Genomic DNA, 23,258 nt, shown 5'->3' on the forward strand with positions numbered 1-23,258 from the left:
GTCACTCTGTATGAAATTCTTAAAAGTATCGAGGATGTAGAATATCTGCACGGTAAATTATGTGCGTTAATGTATTTTTTTTTCTTTTCTTGATTTTTTTTGTCTATTGCTTTTGTATTCTGATTCAATAAAGAAATAATTTTTTTTTCTATAAAATTACTTGTTAAAATCCTAACCAATGGAGACTTTTGGCAAAAATGGGATTTTGGGTTTTCACAAATTTTTTTTTCCCCTACAAAGTATGAGGATTCAATATCTACATGGTAAATTTTCATTTCGAAGATGATTCTTATATGACTAAGAAACTGTATCTTCTTTTCTTTTCTTTTCAGAGCATGTTCCAGCTTGCAGATATCGATTCAGTTTACATAACAGATCCCGTAAAACAGCAGGCCGAAGAGGTTGATATAACCAACTGGATAGAGGCGGAATTTCCCCCCATAACGAAGCAAGAAGATTTGTGGCTTTCTGATTTCGGATGGGCATTTGGGGAACCATCTTCACAGGGGTCCAATAGCACGACCAAAGAGGCAACGGAGCCACTGATCAAGAAAGGCGAAGAGTTGGGTAATCTCCAGGCCGCTCAGACGATGCATGAGCGAAGGATGGAAGGTTTGGTCAAGGAGGAAATCGATCCGGCCTCCAACTTTCATGCAGTGAACGAATTTGGAGTTAACAAGTCTCTCAAGTTAGTCTCTTGTACTACATCAGTGGCCACAATGCACCTCGAGTTTTTGACAATGGCTCAACTCAGAGCCATGGCAAAGGCACGCAAGCTCAAAAGATACTCCAAACTCAACAAAAGTGACTTGATCAAGCTTCTTGAGGAGTCACTTTAGAAAAGGAACAAGTCTGATAGTGCAATATGCTTCCAGTAGCTATAGAAGTTGCATGAACTTATTTTTGCTTCGGTTTTTTAGCCATTTTACAGACAATGCCATTGTAAACTTTAAGAATGTGCAAGTGTGACTCATCTAGACAAAATTTTGATGATTTTGGGTACTCTGTTAGCCTTTTTTCCCCATGGAGCTTGATATTTGACTGGGCAATAATGTTGCTGGTGATTTACTCGCTTGGAAAACTGCATATGGATATTATTCACGATAGTGCATTCTTGGATTCTGTGAAATTCCACACTTTTTGTGGTTATAATTCAACTGCAGGCAGGTGGCAATTCAGCAGATTATGTGGTAGCAACTCCCCCAACCCTTATCAGCAAATCTATTGAGTTGGCTTATGATAAGTAGCAGTTGCAGAAGCAACTCTTTTCGTGTTTGACAAATCACCAGCAGCTACAGAAAAACCAGGGGCATCACCTTTTTCTCTCAGATCGATCTTCTAAACTAATCTGTTGTTTAGCAATATCAGGGAAGTTACAAAGCCATTTTTAGCAGTATCAGGGAAGTTACAAAGCCATTACCGTTTTCTCTCAAGGATTGATACAGTCAGCACTTGCTCTCCTTTAGCTTTCAGAAAGTATCAATCTGATTCTGGATGAATTCCATGTTACAGCTTAAAGACAAATTTACAGAATGAGAGTATTGTCAGGATTGGGAGTTTTCAACTGAGTGATGAATTGGGGGTTTACCTTATCATTTTGAAATCAAAAGCCAAAACAATCTGAGACTTACCTCCATTTAGTAGTCCAAACAGAGACCATTTGCAGGTACACAAACTTGAAGAAAGCTAAAAAATAAACCATTGCAGTTTATCTGCTGCTTTTGATCATGGTACACTTTCAGCTCACAAAATGGAATATCATTCTTCCCTGCAAACAACAATAAAACACAAGAATCAAACAAACAATTCTTAGAAAGAAAAATAAAACACAACAAAGTTTAGAAAAAGAAAAGGGTAAAAAAAAAAAAAGCAGTTTTCAAGTTTTGGCACTTAAATATTTTCCTAATCTCTCAACCTATCCCCTATCTAGACCTATCCAGAACTAAGTATTTCTCTTCAGAGGCAGAATCTAAAACTCACCTTTGTGAAAGATTATGGGCAATGCCAGAACTTGACAACACATGACGGTCAAAAGTAACAAGATAGAAATAGGAAGTTGGTGATTCTCCTCTCTTTTTCCTTCTTCACTGCCTTGGTTCTAGAAACTATTCTGAGAAAGCATCCAGTAGTGGACCTAAGACTAAATCGCATCACCTACTCTGTAACACACTAAAAGCCCGCAGCATCTCCAGTTTGGACCATTTGTTAGATTCAAATCTGCAATTTCTTTGGATGAGAATTACATTGTTATGGGCTTCTAAGCATTTTCCTACTTGGCTAGATATTTTCTCCAACCTGAGTTTTTACCGAGGCATTTTCACCGTAGAAACCAATTCCTAATTTAGAACCTTGGTCCCTAGATACCAAAACCACAAAATTCTTGTTAAGATAGCAAAGTTCATAAATATTCTTTCTGACTAAATATCATGCCAAATTTAAAAACTAAGTGCCAAGAAGGGTATACATAAAATTTGTAAATGTAGGCCTTAGGGTAAGCCTATCCTAACTACTAAAATGGCTTCTTAGGAGTTAAGAGATGCCATGTTAAAGCTTGAATTTTCAAAGTAATCTCTGCCACCATTTTTCTTTATACACCCCAGTTGACTGTTGCCTTCTGTCTTTGTCACTCGCAAAGCATAAAACAGCTTGAATGGCCTCCTCTTGTCATGCTTCTAGGGAAGCAAAGTAATTGCCTTGCCTGCTCAGTTAGCTCAGTATATTTTTGACATTATGAGACTTTAACAGCATGTTTCACATTTCTGCTCAGTAGTCTCTAACTCTTTGACTGGTTCTCTCTCCATTTCAATTATGCCATTTATTCTTTCCAATTGCATTCGACAATCGTATTTTGATATGGTGGAAATGAATTGATATTCATTTCAATTATAGTACAGTTACCTTCTTGTTAGAAAAGAGAAGTAGATAGTTTGAAATCTCTGGTGTGCTTCACAAGCACAGAAACATCTTTCTTTGCACAAATAAACATTTATCACCTCCCAGCTACTTATTTGATATCAAGAAATGGAGTGTTAGATGTTCAAGGATGGAAACTGGCTCTCAAGGTTGCATCCATGTGGTCCTTAAATTCTGCAGTGGCAGGACCACCGAGCACAGAGTTTTCAGTAACCTGTAATTATATAAATGTTAAATTCTAATATATATACATGAACCATCATAAATTGGAGTTTTTCAGTCTACTTTCTGATTTGCATGTGTCTGAATGACATTACTGTTATTAACTTATTAAAGTTAGGCGTTGATTTAATAAGGTTCGTGGAGAAGATGTTAATTTTTTAGTGCAACTCTTGTAATTTTTTCGTAAATGGGGATTTGAGTAGAGTAATGCTCTGAATATCACCTTGGGATGTTTGACTCTTTCGATTTTAACCAATGACTAAAAATCAAATCCAAATTAGTTCTAAATGATAGATCAGAGAAAATTAAGGAAAAGAAACGGAGGTAAGAAATTAGTTTACCTGTCGGGAATGGATGGTAAATGTAGACCTTTCCAAAGCAAGTCTGGTTCCAAGTTAGTGACAGATGTACTCACTGTTTGTTTGCAGCCATTAGTGTGGAGGAAAATGACTCAAATGTGTGTTCTTTGCTTTTTCTTTGGTCTCATTAGATAATTCTTGAAGTTATCGCATGCAATTTCCTTCTAATTGTAGCACTTATTATAATATCATTTGGAATTTGCCTTGGGTAATTTATTGCATTATGACATGAATCTCTTTGGTTTAGTTATTCTCATATTGGGCATATACATAAACTTCAATTCTTTGCAACACATTATTAACATTGAGACAAAGTGGTCATAATGCCCTGTTTCCTTGGTAAGTAGTAGATCTTATTTCGAGTACTTCAAATTTGGATATGATACATGTACCGATTCAACATCTAAATATAGAACTTTTTTTTTTGGGGCTTTCTTTTTTGGCTTTTTTTTTTGGGGGTGGGGGGGGGGGGTGGGCTGTGGGGAGAGAGGGAGAGAAATGAGAAAAGAGAATCACCAACTTCCTATTTCTATCTTGTTACTTTTGAACGTCGTGTGTTGTAAGGTTCTGGCTTTGCCCATAATCTTTCACAAAGGTGAGTTTTAGATTCTGCCTCTGAAGAGAAATACTTTTCTTAGTTCTGGATAAGTCTAGATAGGGGATAGATTGAGATTAGGAAAATATTTAAGTGCCAAAACTTGAAAACTGCTTTTTTTTTTTTACCCAACAGCAACACCCCCCCCCCCCCCCCAGCCCCACCTTCCCACCAAAAAAGAAACATCCTAAAAAAATTCTATATTCAGATGCAGAACCTGGACATTTATCATTCCGAAATTTGAAGTACTCAAAATAAGATCTACTTACCAATGAAACAGGGCATTATGACCACATTGTCTCAACATTAATAATGTGTCACAAAGCAGAGAAGTTTGTCTATATGCCCAATATCAGAATAACTAAACCAAAGAGATCCATGCAGGAATGCACTAACTTACCCAAGGCACAAATTCCAAGTGATATTATAATGAGTGCTACAATTAGAAAGAAAATTGCACACGATAACTTCAAGAATTATCTAATGAGACAAAAGAGAAAGCAGAAACACTCATTTCAGTCATCTTCCTCCATGCTAATGGCTCCAAACAAACAGTGAGTACATCTGTCACTGACCTGCAGACTTGCTTTGGAAAGGTCTACATTTACTATATCCATTCCCGACAGATAAACTAACTAATTTGGATTTGATTTTAGCCATTGGTTAAAATTGAAAGAGTCAAACATCCACCTTTATAAACCAGGCTAGAGTCCTAGGCTGACATTCAAAGCATTACTCTACTCAAATCCCTATTTACGGAAAATCTACAAGAGTTGCACTAAAAAGGTAACATCTACAAGAGGTTTACATTGAACTTGCGTGCAATCAAGAATCAGGTGCAATGCTGGATGATTTCTAGGAAAAATCTCTAGAAATTCTTTGTTCCTCATTATTCCTGCTTACGAATTTAATACATTTTTATCCTTTTCGAGAAGTTGGCAACATTCTATTGCCGTCTTTTGCATGATCTAAACACGAACCAGTATTCTGAGACACCTTTTGGAGTACCAACAAATTTCTGCTGCATCTAAAAAAGCTCTTATTAGGCACGCCCTTCTTAAATCCTACTCCCCCAGGGGGAGCTCACGCATGCAGTCTTGCAAGGATCTTTCTGATGAAGCTTATTTGAGGTTTTTCAATATACTTCTCATTTGCAGGGGTAAAGACTTTTAACCCACTAACTAAATGACTAAAATAACCAAACTGGAAGAGTAGACATTCAAAAGTATCCTGGAAATGTAATTCAAGAAATCTAAGATATTTAATTTGCAACATAAGACTTTTCAAAGTACACAACTCCCCCAAATTAACTTTTTATGCCATTTTGGCAGTTGTATATATTCCAATTCAAGAAAGTGGGTATATTCTAGTAATAAAGAAATAGCTCGATTTGAAAGTGAAGTTATTTAAAAGAATAACTAATTAATCATGTAAGTAGACAGGACAAAACAAGAGTGGAGCTGCATGAGACCAAACAAGTTCCCTCCATTCCAAGTAACTAGGTTAATATCCAGATAAAACTTGAGAAACTAGACTCCATAACTACTCATCAGCATGAGCTACACATCATTCTCCCCCATCACCACAGTACAACCACCCAGAAGCAAAAAGTTCAGCTTTTCACCCCAAAGAGATGTTTACAGCTGGTTAAGTGCAGTTCCCAGGCATGCAGTTCTATTCTCCATATAAATGATAAAATGGACACTGCTAATCTAGTAAATAAATGGTGTAGGTAGTGTCCACCTTTATGTAAGAACGCCCTAGCCACGTATTAACAACAAGACAAAATGATCATGTTACATATGTATACTAATAGTTGTCAGATCTCACTTGGTGACTATAGAATCATTTGTATAATTCTGAGTAAAAAAAAATTCTTTCTTCAGTAAGCTAACAGCATATTTACCCTTCTCGCTTTTTCTTATCCATGTTCATCCTTTTGTAGTTTAAAGGTGACTGAGAAGACAAAAGGTCAGATGCCTGAAGAATCTAACATGTGGATTGTCAATTGAGATAATAGAGGTCTGAGATGAAGATCAAATCTCTCGTTTATTTCTCCTAGAAACGCACTTGTTTCTTAATGTAGGTTCCCAAAAAAGAATCCATAAAGCTTAATCTCCACTTTCTAAATTTTTTGACACAATACAGTATGATGCAAGAAACACTTGTGAACTAATATATCAATGGAAAACCTATTCAACTTCATTCAATGGGCAATAGTGACTGTGACATGCTTTATCACGATGATCATTTCCAAATATGGTCCCGCATTTAGATTTTTGAGTTTTTCATTTGACAAGTAACCCTGACTACCATATCGCATTTCTTCATTTAAATACAGTGTTTACATCAAAAGGAACTGCAGCTAAGTGCTAACTGCAAATCTTATCTGTTTCTTATTCTTGTTTGTTCTAACTGCTGCTCCCTCCACAAAATTGCTATCAACGTATTTTATGATGTTAACAAGTCATCTTCCCGTTTTGCTTATCCAAGCATATTCTTCTACATCGTCCTAGGTCTTGTGATAAAGTGACAAAGATTGGAGATGGATATCATGAGTCAGAAGATCCAACTTTGTATTCACTTTAATTCTCTGTAGCCAAGTTCTAAAGTAGATTCAATATCTCACTCTAGTAACCTTGAAGAATGTTCTCCTCAACCATTGCAGAAGCATGGTTCATGAAATAACAAAGTCATCCAAAGTCAACAAAGTTCTCAAACCTTGACGACAACAGTAAACTAGTCTGTATATTCTCCTTACAGTAACCTTCAAAATGTTCTCCTCAACCATTTCCGGAGCATGTATTATTGGTAAAATATCTAAAGCATCTGAGGTTATACAAGTTCTTAAACATTGAAGATGGTGCTTGGCACATGCACTGTAAAACTACTCTACCTACTCTGCAGGACATATGCTAACTTAACCTTCTCCATTTTAGAAATCAGATCTACTTTTTACCAGCAAAACAATTGCACCAAGTGCCAAACTGCAATTGGACTTCCCCAAGTTGATATGCCAACTATGACAAGTGAAGGCGCTGTATTTCCTATGGACGCCCATAGCCTCCTTTTGCTTGCCAATTCTCATTGAACTAACCATTCTAAGACATGGCAAGACTGAAAAGTTCAAAGATGTATCTATTATAATTACTGATCAATCCACTTATGAATAAGCTAACTACAAGAAAACCCAAATAAGAGACTACAGAGTATGCTTGGTGGAAGGTAAGAACGCTGAACTTAAACATATCTGCTTGTTTATAAAATAAGCCAAGAGAAAGCCATCAAAACGATTGCTTGTTCCACACGCCTTAAGCTTTACGACAACCATGAAGATAAAACCTTTTATGGCATTTATGAACAGCAGTCAATGAGCATAAATTAGTATTAAATGTCTATCCACATACTTCTCAAAAAGTAATCTCAAACGTGCAAACTAAGTTTTCACAAAGATAGAATGCTATTTAACATCTTGCACATTCCAAGCTGATAGATATAAATGGAGCTAAGTCCCAAAAGTCCCTGAAAAGTAGCATGTACAAAATAATGCAAGAGTACTAGAAAATCATCGATTGAATAAAGAAAATTAAACTAAATAAAAAAGAAGGTTGTAAAACTCCCCAGAGATGACATGTATTGTTCTCTATGTAAGATGAAAAGGCCATTCAGATAAAACATGTAAGTTTCATGTCAAGAGTAACTTTGTCTGAGCTCCGCATGGATAATTCAGAAGTTTTTCAAATCAAGGAAATAGTGATGACAAATATTACAAGCACTTGCCAAATGGAGAAAAAACAAAAGAAAGCTAATGATTGTTTTTAGGGCAATGAAATCAGTCAGGCTGGATCACAAAACCTTACCATATAACATGAAGGAGTAAATTTCTCAAGAAATAATAAGCAGTGTAGGAATATAGCGTTACCTCACTTAGATTTTAACATACAATCAGCATCCTTTACGGCTCGAACAAGATGTGTTACACGATATTGGAGCTTGGCATTTTCTGCATTTAGCTGCTTTAGCTCTTTCTGAGCCTAAAAGGGATATAAAGCGAGACCGGGTTACTTTTTTAGCACTATTTAACGTGCAAAAATTAGGAAAACTACACAAAGCACACCTTTTCTCTTTCTAAAGCTTGTTCTGCTTTCACATTTTCAAGCTTTGACTGAAGCTCACGAACCTTATTCAATAATTCATCATTCCCAGCATCTGAAGAAGCATATCCACACGAAGAAAAGGTTAAGGATAAGTCAATTAGTAGATGTCAGAAAATTCAAAATGAAACCATTGAAATGCATTGATTGTTAAACCTACTTCTGTCACTAGCAATAGCAGCTTCAAGTCTTTCCAATCGAGCCTACATGACAAAGACGGAAATTTCAATCAGTAAAACTCCTATTGTCAACAGAAATGAGGACAGATTTCCCAAACTCTGATTTTATTAGCGTATTGCCATTAAAAGCTCACCGCATCTTACAATGATTAATAAAAAAAATTAAGTAAAAAGTAGCATTCGAATACGAGAAAATAGTATTATGTATTTCTATAACTACATTTACATACCAAATACAAAAGAATTGTATAAATTCCACTACACAAGGGTGTGTTTGATTCCTTAAAGAGAGTTGAATTGTATACCATAGGATATAAGTAAAATTTCTGTAGACATACAAGTCCAATTATTGCAACTCCAATTCTCACGAGGAACCAAACAAAAACATCAAACAGAAGAATCCGAAACTCCAAATTTAGATTGCTGGACTAATTTAATATCTGATTCATATATTTATAATTCGTCAACATGATTGATGCATCAGTAAAAGAAACGTCAAAATAAATTCATCAAACTAGTCTAAGAACTCCTGGTAAAGCCCTTCAATAATTGAATTAAAGCATGAGATTTGATACAAGAAAAATTAAAGCATAACATATCAATGACAAGTAATTAAAAAAAAATAAAAAGAAAAGCACCAAGATTTAGACCCATAAGGTGGGGGGTTACAAAGCTAAACAGAAATCAGAAACCTCAGCCTCAGCAGCTCGCTGGTAAAAAGGTTTCAAAATTTCTGGTAGGTTGCTTTCTGCCATTGGGGTAGTTCGTCGGGGCAGAAGCCGAGAGTAAAAAGTGTCTGGTTTTCGGAGAGTTCGAGGTTGGAAAAGGGTGTTACTAAAACTTTTTTTTCCCCTCTTATTTGGTTTGGGTATGGGAACGGCTCTACAAAGTTGTACCAAAATGTACAACAAATCCGTTTAAATTAGTTGTTTTTTTGGAATGTTTTTGAAAAATTTTTACTGTAACGTGTATATGAAAAATTTGTACTGTTAAAATTTTTTGAAATATTTGATATATTGTATGAATGACATATTTTTCGAATTATTATATATTATTATAATATTATATTTGAAAAACTTGTTTTTGAAAAAATGACTAATCCAAACCGAGATATTTGTTCATCATGCCACCATAAAAAAATTGAAAAAATCTATCTACACATTCACACAAATGATGTATAAATGTAATTTTTAGTGTATAAACATATTTTTCAATCAATCTATCCATCTTTTTAATCATTTTTTTTATTTCACATTACAAAAAAGTGCTGCAAAATCAAAATAAATAAATTTTTTTTCAAATAATAGATATCGAAATACTCCCAGTATGTTGATGTATATTTTATTATTTTTACTCCCTGATACTATTGCACTTCAGGACAAAAATGAAAAAAAGAAACTAAACCTTAAGTTTGTAAGCATTCTGCTTCTTCTCTTCACATTTAGTACAATAACTTTCTGCAACTTTTCACCAACTAATTCATACTTTTTTAAAATCAAGTATAAAGTATTCATATAGAGAGTTGGGGAAGAGTCAAGTTGAATGGTAAAGTAGAAAAGATTATGAGTAGGATGTCTTGGATTCAAAATATTTCACTTAAAAAAATATTCATAAAGAGTTTGCAAAAGCTAGTACATATAAAATGAATGAGAGTTTTCTTTTAAGAAAAATCGTTCAAAAAATCTCTCATATTTTGCAAAATAACTTTTTTCGTTCCTCACTTTTGAAAGTGTAATTTTACGTTTCTTACAAATTCACTTTAGTCAAATTTGATCCCTATTTAGGTTTCCGACTAATTTTTTGTCAGAATCCACCACGTGCCTTGCATATGATCATTTTTAAGGCAAAATTGTTAAATCAAATTTTACATAATCCAGTGCATAATCCCTCACATTTCACAAAATGAATTATTTCGTTCTTCACATTTCATAAAATGAATTTTTTCATTCCTCACATTTCACAAAATTAATTTTTTCATTCCTCATTAACCATATGTAAGAATAGTTTTTGTTTTTAACCCATGTATATATCTATTTGATTTCACCATATGAATCTATTCAATATTTATGGTCTTTTCTCTTTTGATAATAATTCATTTATTAAGTTGTATAGTAAGATCATTTAATTAATAGGTTCTAACTCAAAATTTATAGTCATGTTAATAAATTATAGTTTAAATCTGAAATTTTTACTCATCACCTTTAAAACCAACAGTTGAATTACTTGTCTTGTAATTATTTTAAAATCTGAAAGTGCCAATCACTTACTTCTTTTTGTCATATTTTTTTCTTTGTTCATTTTTTTAGTCCAATATAAACATTCGATAATGTTTAGGATTCAATGTCTTCTTTATTTCAATTTTTGAGTAAAAGAAAATGAACATGAGTGAAAAACTAATAATTTTTTAAAATTCACATAGATATCTACTTGATTTCACCTGAACAGTATATTCAAGCGAAATCAAATAGAGATAAATTACATGCTATTCTTACTGTTCAAATGAAATCAAATAAATATATACATGAATTTAAAAAAAAAATTATTCGTACACATAATCATTGAAGGATGAAAAATTTTATTTTGTAAAAATATGAGAGATGGAAAAATTCATTTTGTGAAATGTGAGGGACAATAAAAATTATTTTGTGAAATGTGAAAAACGTAAAAAATTTATTTTGTAAAATTAAAATATGAGAGATTATGGATCGAATTATGTAAAATTTGATTTGACAATTTTACTCTTAAAAAATGATCACATGCAAGGCAAGTGATAGATTCCGACAAAAAACTAGTCGAAAATCTAAATAGGGACCAAATTTGACCAAAATGAAATTGTAAAGGATGTAAAATTACACTTTCAAAAGTGAGGAACGAAAAAAATTATTTTATAAAATATGAAAGATGTTTTGAATAATTTTCCCTTACTTTTACACCAGCACTACTAAGGGTAGAATAGTACCAATTTAAAAAAAATGTTAAAATGAAAGAAGACTCCTCTATGAAGTAGAATCTCGAAGATGAAAGATGAGCTGAGAAAAATGTCTCTGTTGTTTAATGTCCTATGACTCTTCATATTTTGTCTTGATATGAGCAAGAAATTGTTAGATATGGGCATGCCTAACATAAGTAAAGTCTTCTAGTTCGTGGGGTCCAAAATTGAGAAATTATCCTGAAAGTTATTGAAAGTCTTGAGAATGAAAATTGAAAGTTTGCTTATCACATTCAAATGGTGGAAGAGTCGGATGGAGCCATTCATAGTTAAAACGGTTTCACATTTAATGATGGATTTATGTTAATGTTCAAGTCTTGACTCATTATGTTATTTTTTAGTAGTTTAATGTTAATTTAGTCATTAATTAGTAGTGAAATAATCGGCCAAGTTAAGTCTCAAGTAGGACCGAATTTAGGGTTTCCTTTTCTTGTTAGATTTTATGTTTTGTTAGTATTTTCAAAGTCGAATTAGGAGCCTTATATTATTTCCAAATTGGATTGGTCTTGGTAGTTTAGGTTTTAGTTATAAAAAACCTTCTTCTATTCTATTGTAAGACAATTTTGAGAAATGAAATAATAAAAGTGAGTTGTTCTTCCTTTAGGAAGTTATTTGATGGAACGTGAGTTTCTTCTTGAATTGTATCAAGTAATTAAATTGCATACTTGTGGTGTTCAAGAAACTGTATCAAGTATTTACTTTGAATACTTGTGGTGTTCAAGATAAGATAATCAAATCATCTTGTTTTTTTCAATCCAATAATCAATCAGTTAGGTTTCTAGAGACAGGTTCTCGTTAACTATAGTAAGGTAGTTATTGTTTCATAATCTAGTCAAAATAGATTTTTCCGCTGCCTAATCGACTTGATTCTTCAAGACAAGTTCTTATTGGATCGAGTTCGTATCATATTTCTACTTGCTCTCCTATTAAGTAAGCGAATGACCAAGCTAGGCCACAGCCTTTAAAGAGTCTACCCCCAACCCACTCTGATTCTCACTCATTACGCCCCTCAACTCTAGTTGTCCTTTCGGTAAATTACATTTTGCTAGTACTCTATTTTCTACATATTACACCCATTCGATGGCTTTTCTCTGTTGAGAGGATGTTGACTAATTGGTGCTTCAAAAGACTAGTCATGTAGGAGCACATAAGGTGTCATAATTTCCGTAACTTTGGTATGGTTCTGGTGCAGAGACCTCTGAAGGATCTCCTTTTTCATCCATTTTTCACCTATATATCAAACAACACATATTCCAGCATGTGATCGATGGAAGTAAAAGGATTGCGGACCACATAGAGAGTTGGAGACTAATTAAGCACAAATTGCAGAAATGATTTAGGGAGTCTTGGTTACTTTTCCTATTGTATGCATGGTTCAAAGACTCAGCCGAGTCGTCACCGTTTCGGCCCCTTCCGATACGATACCGAGACGATACGATTTCGAGATATTTGACTCACCGAGAAATCGGCCGAGACATCATTGTGAATGGTTGATACACCCGAGTCACTTCGAGTCATTTCGAGTTAACTTGAATCCAACAAAAAACCTTTAGAAAAGAAAAGGAAAAAAATGATAAAAAAAAGTGAAACCCGAGGCCATTCGAGTAACAACTACTGGTAGGTCCCAACACGCGAGAAGGAGAAGTCAATATCAAAATCATTCACTAGGAAATAAAAAAAAATTTGCCAAAGTACTGATCATGTGAGAAGATGCGGTAATATTATTTCAACTTCGTTCATGTATCAAGTATATGTACCTTACTAAATATGTACTTGATACATGAACACACCAATAATATACCACTTTGCTTTTTTTCAAAAGCTATCACTTCCAACTTTTCTTTTAAAAGCGACAGCTATCCAATGTGACAGAAAAAGTGAGAGAAGGAGGTGCAGAGGAGAAGATGCCCAAAACTTCAGTGAATGAGAGGTGAAATTTGGTGATACTTCTCTCATCTCTTTTCTTATTTGGACACTTTTAGGGAAGCGAGATAGTACCTAAAATAGTAGGAATCAACTCGGAGAACTGGAATTTGTGATTACCGATGAAGCTTCTCTTTCCTATCGAAAATAGCTAGTCGTCAGCTATAGTTGCAACAGTGGCCCTTTCATTGCCCTCCCTTGGTCTTTCTTTTGAAATAAGGACTTTTCCCGTCGGTTAGTAGGTATGAATTTATTTCTTTAAGTTTTTCTATACTCATTAGTAGATATGAATTAGAAACGTATTTGGATTAATTATAGCCCTTATGTAATGGGTCAATGTTGGATTAATTATGATTGTGTCCAAAATAAAATTTAGAAATTTAGATTTATTTGGCTAATTTGTGTTGTTGGAATTTATTTTGGGCTAAACACAAGTTTAACACTTATCTCACATATAATTCAAAGTACATAATAAATTAGTCCAAATTCATTTCATATTTAGTGAAAATATTAAAATAATTGTTATATCTTTTAATATAAAATTTCTTGCTAGTAATTAATTTTACGAAATAACTATTAGTAGAAGTTTCATGTTTATTGAAATAAGGACTTTTCCCGTCGGTTAGCAGGTATGAATTTATTTCTTTAAGTTTTTCTATACTCATTAGTAGATATGAATTAGAAACGTATTTGGATTAATTATAGCGCTTATGTAATGGGTCAAGGTTGGATTAATTATGATTGTGTCCAAAATAAAATTTAGAAATTTAGATTTATCTGGCTAATTTGTGTTGTTGGAATTTATTTTGGGCTAAACACAAGTTTAACACTTATCTCATATATAATTCAAAGTACACAATAAATTAGTCCAAATTCATTTGATATTTAGTGAAAATATTAAAATAACTGTTATATCTTTTAATATAAAATTTCTAGCTAGTAATTAATTTTACGAAATAACTATTAGTAGAAGTTTCATGTTTATTGACTTTAGCTATAATAGTAATTAATTATACTTATAATCATAATGGTCCAACTATTTGAATAATTTTCTAAAATGCAGTAATAATTTTAATAAACATTTAAAATTTCGAAGTTCTTCTAATAAATGAACAAATGATCATTATAGCGGGTTTACATTATAGATAAGATTTTTAACTTATTAATATAATAGAAATAAATTATTACTATTACAAAATGTTTTAAACTACTTGTTGTATTTTTTTCATATATCTTTAATTATTTTGTGATGAATTAATCATTTATATTGATACGTGTAACAATTCCAATGCCGAGCAAGGATATTGATTGGGAACATGATAAACCCATAGGTGGGAATAGAAAAATTGTGAGATACAATTATTGTAGAAAAGTAATGCATGGTGGCATTACAAAGTTGAAAGAACATGTCGATCATGTCATAGGACAAGTTGAAACTTGTTCAAGGGCACCAAGAGAAGTTATAGATGTAATAAAAATGCATCTAAAGGCTGCTAAGGTTCAAAGAGCTACAATTAAAAAAAAAAAGAAGAAATATTAAACTCTCTGCAACAAGAAAATACATATAGTAATTTCAACATAGTTGGCGATGAGGAGGATAAAGACATTTTTGAAATTGATGAAGAAAGCAGGATGGCGTTGGGAAAAAAACAGATGAAGCAAGCAATAAGAGAGAGCCAATACTTGCAATTTTTAGATGAACAACGAAGGCATTCAATATCTGAGAGTCGACCTTCTATGTTTATGTCAGGTATTATTTGTAAACTAAAATATTATAACAAATTTGATGTCATTTTATTAAATATAATTAAATAAAGTTGTAATTTATTTATTCATTTTTTATTTGTTAAACATTGTGAATTCTAGGATATATGAGTGCTGGCACTTCAAAACCAACGACTTTTGAAAATAAAAGAGGATTGTCACATAATTTTAGTGTCTGACAAGCGGATGAAATGACAAGCAAAGGAATTAACTCACATATGTTTCTTTCGAAACAAAAATCAGTCAAATCAATGTTTGCAGGGGAAAATATAAAAAGAGTGGGTAAAGCAATTTCAAAATTTTTTCATTTCAATGCTATACCATTTCATGCAGCTGACGATCCTTATTATCAATCGATGATTGATAAAATTGTCAAAACTAGTAGTAGTATTAAAAGCCCTTCAGTTTATCAAATTGAAAATGAATATTTAGATGGAAAATTTGAAGAGCCTGAGAAATATTTTGGAGATATTTATGATAAATTTTCAACTTTTGATTGTACACTTATGTGTGATGGGTGGAGTATCCATACAAAACATCCAATAATAAATTTTATGGTATACTGTGATAGGCATATAATATATCATAGTTTAGTTGATTGTACCAATGTCAAGAAAACTGTTGAATATATTTTCAAGTTAACAGACAAGGTAGTAGAGGCTATGGGAGAAAACAATGTTGTGCAAGTTGTGACAGATAGCGAATCTAGTATGAAAGCAGCTGTACAACTGTTGATGAAAAAAAAGAAAAAATCTATTCTGGTAACCTTGCGCTGCTCATTGTATAGATTTGATGTTGGAAGATATTGGCAAGATAGATAATATAAAAGAAACTATTACTCAAGGGAAGAAGATAACAAGTTTCATATATAACAACAACAAAATAGTGAATCTGATGAAGATATATATAAGAAAAAGGGAAATGCTACGTCCAGGTATCACTAGATTTGCAACTGAATTCATTTCTATGGAAAGTCTTTTTCGGCATTCTACAGAACTGAAAAAAATATGCACCTCAGATAAATGGACAGAGTTCAATAACACTACCAAGAGAAAAACAGAAGTTGTTAAGTAGCTGAGTTGATATTGTCAAAGAAGTTTTGAAAAAATGTTAGAAATGAGTGTGCAATAATGGAGCATCTGGTCAAAGTTTTAAAAACTATTGATAAAGATAATAAACCAATATTGCCAATTATTTACGAGGCAAAGCATAGAGCAAAAATGGCTCTTCAAAAGTCGGTGAAATCTTGGAAAAAGATTTGGAAAGTGATTGATAATAGATGGTACAACTAACTTCATTGTGATTTACATCTAGCAGGTAATTAAAATATTACATGCAATTTAAATATGTAATATATATGTATTGATTTATTTTCTAATTTTGTGATTTTATTGTATTTAGCATATTTTTTGAACCCGATCCTTCAATATTCTGGAACTTGTGTGTTTAATCTGGATGATGTTCGAAAAGGATTAAAAAAATCATTGCAAAGTTGAAGCCGAATTTAGATGCACAAGTTGATTCAATAAATAAGGTATTCTTTTGATTATTTTATTTATTTATATTCATGAACAAATTTTAAAATTTTAACACCAATGTATATATTATTTTTGTAGATCAAAATTTTTGTAGACAAAAAAGGAGGATTTGGAAGTGTTATTGCAGCAAGAGCATTATCGAAATATTTACCAGATTTCAACTTAATTCATACTTATATAAATATTTAAATCATATTAATGAAGTTAATATTTTTATAATCTTAAAATAATAATAATAATAATGAATTATTATTATTATTACTTTGTTTGTTTAGATGAATGGTGGTTTAACTACGGTGAATATGCGCCAAATCTAAAAAAAAATTGCAGTGAAAATATTGAGTCAAACCTGCACATCCTCTGGTTGTGAGCGAAATTGGAGTATATGGTCATTAATTCATACAAAACTACGTAACCGTTTGGCAGTTAAAAAATTGCATAAATTAGTTTTGTGCATTACAATATGCGATTAAAGGTGAAAAATTTTGATGCATCAAAGAGATACTGATGATTTCTACAACCCAATTGACTTAAATCACATTTTTTCATCAAGATGATATATTGGATGATTGGATAAGAGAAAATGAACAATCCACATTGCCTGAAGATAATCTGGATTGGTTGGATAAGGGCATTCGTCAAATTGAATCAGAAAGTGGTGAATATCAAGAATATGACAATGATGATTTTGGTGATACATTGTCCCAATATATTACCAAAAAAATAAGAAAAGGGTTGCTGAATCATCAAATAGGAAGCAGAAAAGTAAGACTAAACAAACCAGTAAGCATATTGTTTCATCCTCTTCGAATAAAAGTGACAGTGGTAATGATGATGATGACAATGGTGACAATGGAAATGGAGGGGACAATTCTTTGAAACGCAGTGGTGGTTACATTCAAGATTGCCAACAAATAGGAGGTATGTCATAGGTTCAAAGACAAGATAATTATTATGCCACTCAAGATACTAATCATGACTATCGTTCTGACATAGAAGCATAACGTCAATTCCTCAATAATTTAACTCAATTTTCAAGTGAGGATACTTTCTCCCACTGTTCAGGGTCACAAAGATATAGAAAAGTCGATAAGCAGATGCAAAATTTGGATATACACCCAACCTATGAGTATGAATCTATCCAAAACTGGAGCACTAGTCAATTGGGATATGGTTACGACCAATCATATGGAATCACCCCTGACTATTACAGTGAATATGGGCCATTTGGTGGATCTGGACAAGTTGAAAGGTCTACTAGCATTCATAGTAGTGAATACTATGAAAAAGAAATAGATAAATCTCATGACGGTTCTTCTTTTGATTCCAATAGCATTGGATTTTGTGGTCATGATTCTACTGCATCATATAGTAGTAGCGATAGTGTTAACTATAGAGAGTTTGGATGCTACCATCATATTTAGCAATTCATCTCCAATCCAGAAGTTCTTCTGTCTAATGATTATGAAACATCTAGTCAATTTTTACATCCAATAAATACACTAGATAGCTCTTTTACACTATCTACTCAAGGTCCTATGCCACTTCCACATCTGTTTTACTGTTCATCTAGAAATAAAGGTAATTTTGAACCACATCGTTATTCTACTTGATATTAAAAGGTACGAAAATATAAAGTAATAATATTTTTTTTACATATTTACCTTTCATTTAATATGATTTCTTTTTGTTTTTGACAGGAGATTGACGATGAAATAAGCGAAATTATTCCAACTTTATGCTATAAATAAATTCTTATTTTGTATTGTTAATGGTTAATATTACTTTTGCAATTATTAGTTTTAAAATTGTGGTCTGTGTTATTTTAATTTTGTTTGTGATGCCATTGCATTAAATGATTAAAAGTACTTATTGTATTTAATATGTATACAAATAGTACATTTTACAAATTTTCTTTTTCTATTTTTTATTATTATTGTTTAGCATACTTTTTTATATTATTAATAATTTTTAGAATATTAAATGTTTCAAAATTTGCGTCTTACTGAACCCACGACCGATATACCAAGATCGATGTGGAACGTTCCCGACCGCGACCGTGACTTTGAACCTATGTTTTCAGACTCGATCAGAGTATCGACTCAGTCGAGCTCAGGGGTCAAGGATCAATGGATCTGATCGGATTCGATCGGGGTTGAACCGGATGACGTCATAAATAAAAATTATTTAAAAATTAAAATATTGTATGTAAAATACCTAAGAGCATGTTAATATTAATAAAAGTATATTCATATATATTTGATGTTTCAAATATATTTAACAAGAAAATATAAAGAAATTAGAACAATCGAGTTTTTAGAGTTTGACTGGGTTTTTAGAGTAACTCAGACCGGACACTCGGCTGGTTCCAATTCGATCGGCCGGTCCGGTCTGAGTTTTAAAACATAGCTTTGAGCCATGATTGTATGCGAGCGTACTAGAATAGATTGATCATCAGCATCCAGAACTTACAATGTAACCTTGGCTTAGAGACTAAGAACTTCACTGAATTTCAGTTGTGTAAATTTACTGCATGACCCCGGAACTGCATTCATGCTTCAACTGGAGCAGCTAAAGCACAAAGCTATATATATGTATAGCTGCTAGGTCGACTTGAACTTGTCTACTGCCAGGAATCAATTGGAGAAACTTTCAATCCTAGGCCTAGTATTTTTGCACAAGAATAACCTTGACCAAATAAATTCTGCAGAGATTTGTTTTTACAGTTCGCAAGAAAATTGTCATGTCCACTTCAGTCACCCATCAAAATCATGATACTTTAGAAACAAACATGACAGTAGCATATCACATTTTTGCTACTTTCATATCACAGAATTAAAGTATAAATGAAGTGATTTTACTGACAATCCAAAGGTCAACCTGATTTAGTCTATACCCTTATTCATCCTTTAGTTACAGTTTAATTCGTTACAATGCTGCTCAAGGGCGTCTGAGAAGTACTGAAGGTATGAGAGACACATGGGTTTCTGTTTCTACTCAATCATAAGGGTTGTTCAGATTTCATATCCTCATTTTCCTGGAGTTACTAAACTAGCATAAGCAGAAGAGAAAGTTTGCCGCAAGTAATAGAACTGACTTTTCTTTCAGGTATGATTTTTATCCTAAGTGTAACTCAAAACATCAATTTCTGACCATAACTACAGAGGCTTGAGTAGTCCTTTTAAAAAACAGCAAGCTTTTCAAGAAAATTACCTTGTTGTTTTATAGGGCATCTTCAAAATGCGGTAGAGCTCAACTAAGATGACAGGCTTGTTTTACTCGGGATGCAGTAAATTCTGATTGGACTGACTTAGAACTTGGGAAGTTAATAAACTGCTCCCAATTACAATAAGGAGTAGACGAGTAGTAATACAAGTTTCCTTTGGTGTGGTAAGGAGAGTAAGAAGGTTCACTACTTTCATGAGACTTCATACAGCCATCTAATTCCATTTCCATAGAATCAGAAGGAGGTAAATAATATTACTTCTCATCTTAGTTTTCTGAGTCCCACGATTTCCACTGCTAGGCAATTGGCTCATCTTAGTTTTCTGAATCCCATGATAAGTGCTATTACTTTGCCGGGGTATGTCTAGTGTAAAGTTTGTTAAAAGATGAATTCCCTGCTTTCCTTTTGGTTTTCTAAGTTCTTTGATTATGCATCCAAGTCTTTCTTTGGGGAAAAGTTAAAGACTTCCATCCATTGAAACTATACTCCTAATGATCTTCATGGAAGTTTGCAAGCTATGAAACTATACTCCTAATGATATGAACTGATACTCTACATCCAAATGAATTGAAGTACAATCAGCAAATTCTACTGACTTGCCGGTGCCTGGCAGCAGTTCCATCAGTCAGTGCTGCATTCATTCCTGAGCTGCTTTATTTTCTTAATTCCAGATGAAATGTAAAACCTCTGTTTATGTATGATGTTGCTGAAGCAATTTTTTCTATTCATAATTTAGGAGGTAAAGACGCCCTTTGGTTAAGGTGTTGTTTCTTAACTTTCTTTTAGAATTTGACTACCCACACAATTCAAGGGCTGCAACCTAAAAGTATCTTCTTGCTGAGCTTTTTTCTGATGTGGACCCTTTCCATCCATGGACCATCTCACAAGCATGCTTGTGAGATCATCTATGGATGGAACAGGTCTACAACAGACCTTATCTTGGTTCAAGCCATAAAGAAATTATGATAGAAATGCAATACTTAGTAAATTTCAGGACACAAGTTAATGTGTTGAATGATTGAGTGACACCATCAAATTATTCTGTTGGAACATAGAGGTTCCCAAATGCAACACTACATCAGAGGTAATATATGCTGCCATTATAATTACAGGTCCGGTGCCTTTACTGTCCACAGAATCAAATATAAATCTTTGGGTACGTTTAACTATTCGATTACCATTACTGCAACTTTACAAGAAAGATTTCGATAACATGAATTGTTACCATTATTAAACCCCACTCAGTAACACACTGCAAAAACCCTTCCGAACTTAGGATTCTACATCTCTTATGATTCAATCCACACTAGTTAAAGCAATAAGAATTGCCTAGTATTAAAATATTAGTCCGTGGAGAACATAAACAACATTAGCGGGATGGAACTAAATGCCAGTTTTATGGTTTCGACTACAAATCCTCAGTTGGCTTCCTATTCCACCCCAATCAGGTTTCAAACCCTAAATCTTGCAAATCCAAACTATATTCGTTTCCCAAATGCTTCGTTTCAAACTGGCAAAAGTTGGTCTAAATGCAACTATACTTGTAAACAGGCTACAAAATTTGTTCCCAAGGTGAAGACCTCAACTACAACTACTACTGATTGTTCTGTTGAACATGCAGATTCTAGTAGTAGTTTAGAACCCTAGTTTACAGTCTTTCGAACAACTGCTTGATCATAAAGATTATCATACTTTCGAAGAGAGAAGGTTGGGTTTACTGATGGAGTATTTTCTTGATCCATTGTCGGGTTGTTGTATTCATAAATGGTTGTTGAGGATTTCACGTATTCCTGTAGTGATGAAGTTGGCATGCCTGGATGAAAAGGTTGAGAAAAGTTTGGTAAACCTGGTTGATGAATTTAGCCTGAATGATGCTAAAGAAGTCAGAAAAATCGAGGAACACAAGACTAACAATGTTCCTGTCAAAGCCGTGGAACATTTTCTGAAAGAAAGGTGCAAGTCGGATACTGATTTAGCCATAATCTTTCAACTTTTCCTTCTTTCTTTCACTTCTGAACATTAATGATCGGCTTTCGCTTTTATGATGAGAGAGGCACTGGATAAATTCTTGTTCCCAGTCATGGATGATGTGATTAATAAAAATATGCGACTTAGCTGAGGAGAATGCTCATATTGCGATGGATATTATTCATAAAGAAGGGGAATTAGAGCCATCAACATCACAATCATCGCTGAAAACGTATGCAGAGGACTCAAGGGAAATATGGGATATATTGGCAACAACTGTGGGAGAACTAGTGGCGGGGTATGCACACATGTTAAGAGAAGACAGGCAGCAGATCGCAGAAGTTAAGATGCTCGGGACTTTTAGTACCGCAGCTAGTGAATGTGGTATAGGTTAACTAATAAACTCCCCATGCATGGACTTGGAAGACATTGCAAAGGAGTTAGTAACCTCTTTCGGAATTGGTTTTGTCAGTCCTTCCTTTTCTGATCAATTTAAACGTCATGAGTACATTTACAAACTTCGCAAAACTATAAAACGGTTTAACAGCATTTTAACTGATATCTTTAAGCTTGGAATGACGGGTTATTGGTTTCCCTTTGAGCAGAAGCAGGATGAGGAAGATGGTGTAGGCGGATTAGATTTGTCAGAAGCAAAGACAACCTTGCAAAGGCTATTTTAGAATTATTCGGTTTAAGCGAGTTGTTACAGATTACAAAGTGCCACAGGGATTTCAGTACCAATTCTACTTTCCTGAGACAATTGGGGAAGTGTTTAGCACTTTCATATTTCGGTTGTAGGAATACATTGAAAGACTGTCAAAAGCTTGAGGTCGATGAAGATTATTTAGTAAAGACTTTCAAGAACATGAAGGATTGTCTTGCACAAATAATACAAGCGTTGATGGATATCTATGAAGTAAAAGCCGCCTTGGGGGTGCCGTATTAGGAGAAACTGAAGGAACTCAAGGAAAGAGGAAAATGGTTGATCCGACAGTCCATTACAGAACTGATTGAAGGTCTGGAAATTCCATCCATCACAAAGATGAGTCTACTGGATACGACTTTATCCCATACAAGTTATGCTGGACAGGATCAATTGAAAGAAGCTTTGGCGAACTTGGAGGATATGGTACTTCATACTAGAAGCTAGAACTCCTAAGTAAACTAAGAGTTGAAAGGTATTGTTAAAGCTTATTAGTGTTTATTAGTGCTATTACTTTGACTTAGTTAAATGAACCAAGAAACTTATTTTGACTTGTTTGGTGAATATGAGAGGAATGATAGCTTTTCTGTTTGCCTCCTAAGTCCTATTAGGGGCATAACTTAAAAGTAGATGGTGGAGTAATATTCACTTCAATTACGGCATAATTAGCTTGCAAGCATCTTTCTGTGGTTCTTAAATTTCATCAAACAAAGTATGTAATAACT

General features: G+C 33.5%; 1 protein-coding gene and 1 pseudogene across 4 annotated transcripts; one reads left to right on the forward strand and one right to left on the reverse strand.

The window, feature by feature from the left end:
• Nucleotides 1-795: 795 nt before the first annotated feature.
• On the reverse strand, nucleotides 796-9,241 carry LOC113775383. 4 transcript variants are annotated; one of them, XR_003468870.1, is made up of 6 exons: nucleotides 9,115-9,241; nucleotides 8,404-8,446; nucleotides 8,207-8,298; nucleotides 8,012-8,123; nucleotides 1,632-1,768; nucleotides 796-1,512 (listed from the first exon to the last, which is right to left on the reverse strand). XR_003468870.1 is itself a non-coding variant. In XM_027320232.1 (5 exons), the coding sequence occupies exons 1-4, from the start codon at nucleotides 9,175-9,177 to the stop codon at nucleotides 8,013-8,015; spliced, it is 309 nt and encodes a 102-aa protein (XP_027176033.1). In that variant the 5' UTR covers nucleotides 9,178-9,241; the 3' UTR covers nucleotides 796-1,768; nucleotide 8,012. The 4 variants fall into 4 exon arrangements, 1 of the variants encoding a protein (XP_027176033.1); XR_003468869.1 differs by having other exon boundaries at nucleotides 796-1,348; nucleotides 1,421-1,768; XR_003468868.1 differs by adding an exon at nucleotides 7,558-7,611 and having other exon boundaries at nucleotides 796-1,768.
• A 12,341-nt stretch (nucleotides 9,242-21,582) lies between these two features.
• LOC113773720 lies at nucleotides 21,583-22,980 on the forward strand (annotated as a pseudogene).
• Nucleotides 22,981-23,258: the final 278 nt, after the last annotated feature.

The sequence above is a fragment of the Coffea eugenioides genome, chromosome 6, assembly GCF_003713205.1.
Source record: "Coffea eugenioides isolate CCC68of chromosome 6, Ceug_1.0, whole genome shotgun sequence".
Classification (NCBI taxonomy): Eukaryota; Viridiplantae; Streptophyta; class Magnoliopsida; order Gentianales; family Rubiaceae; genus Coffea; species Coffea eugenioides.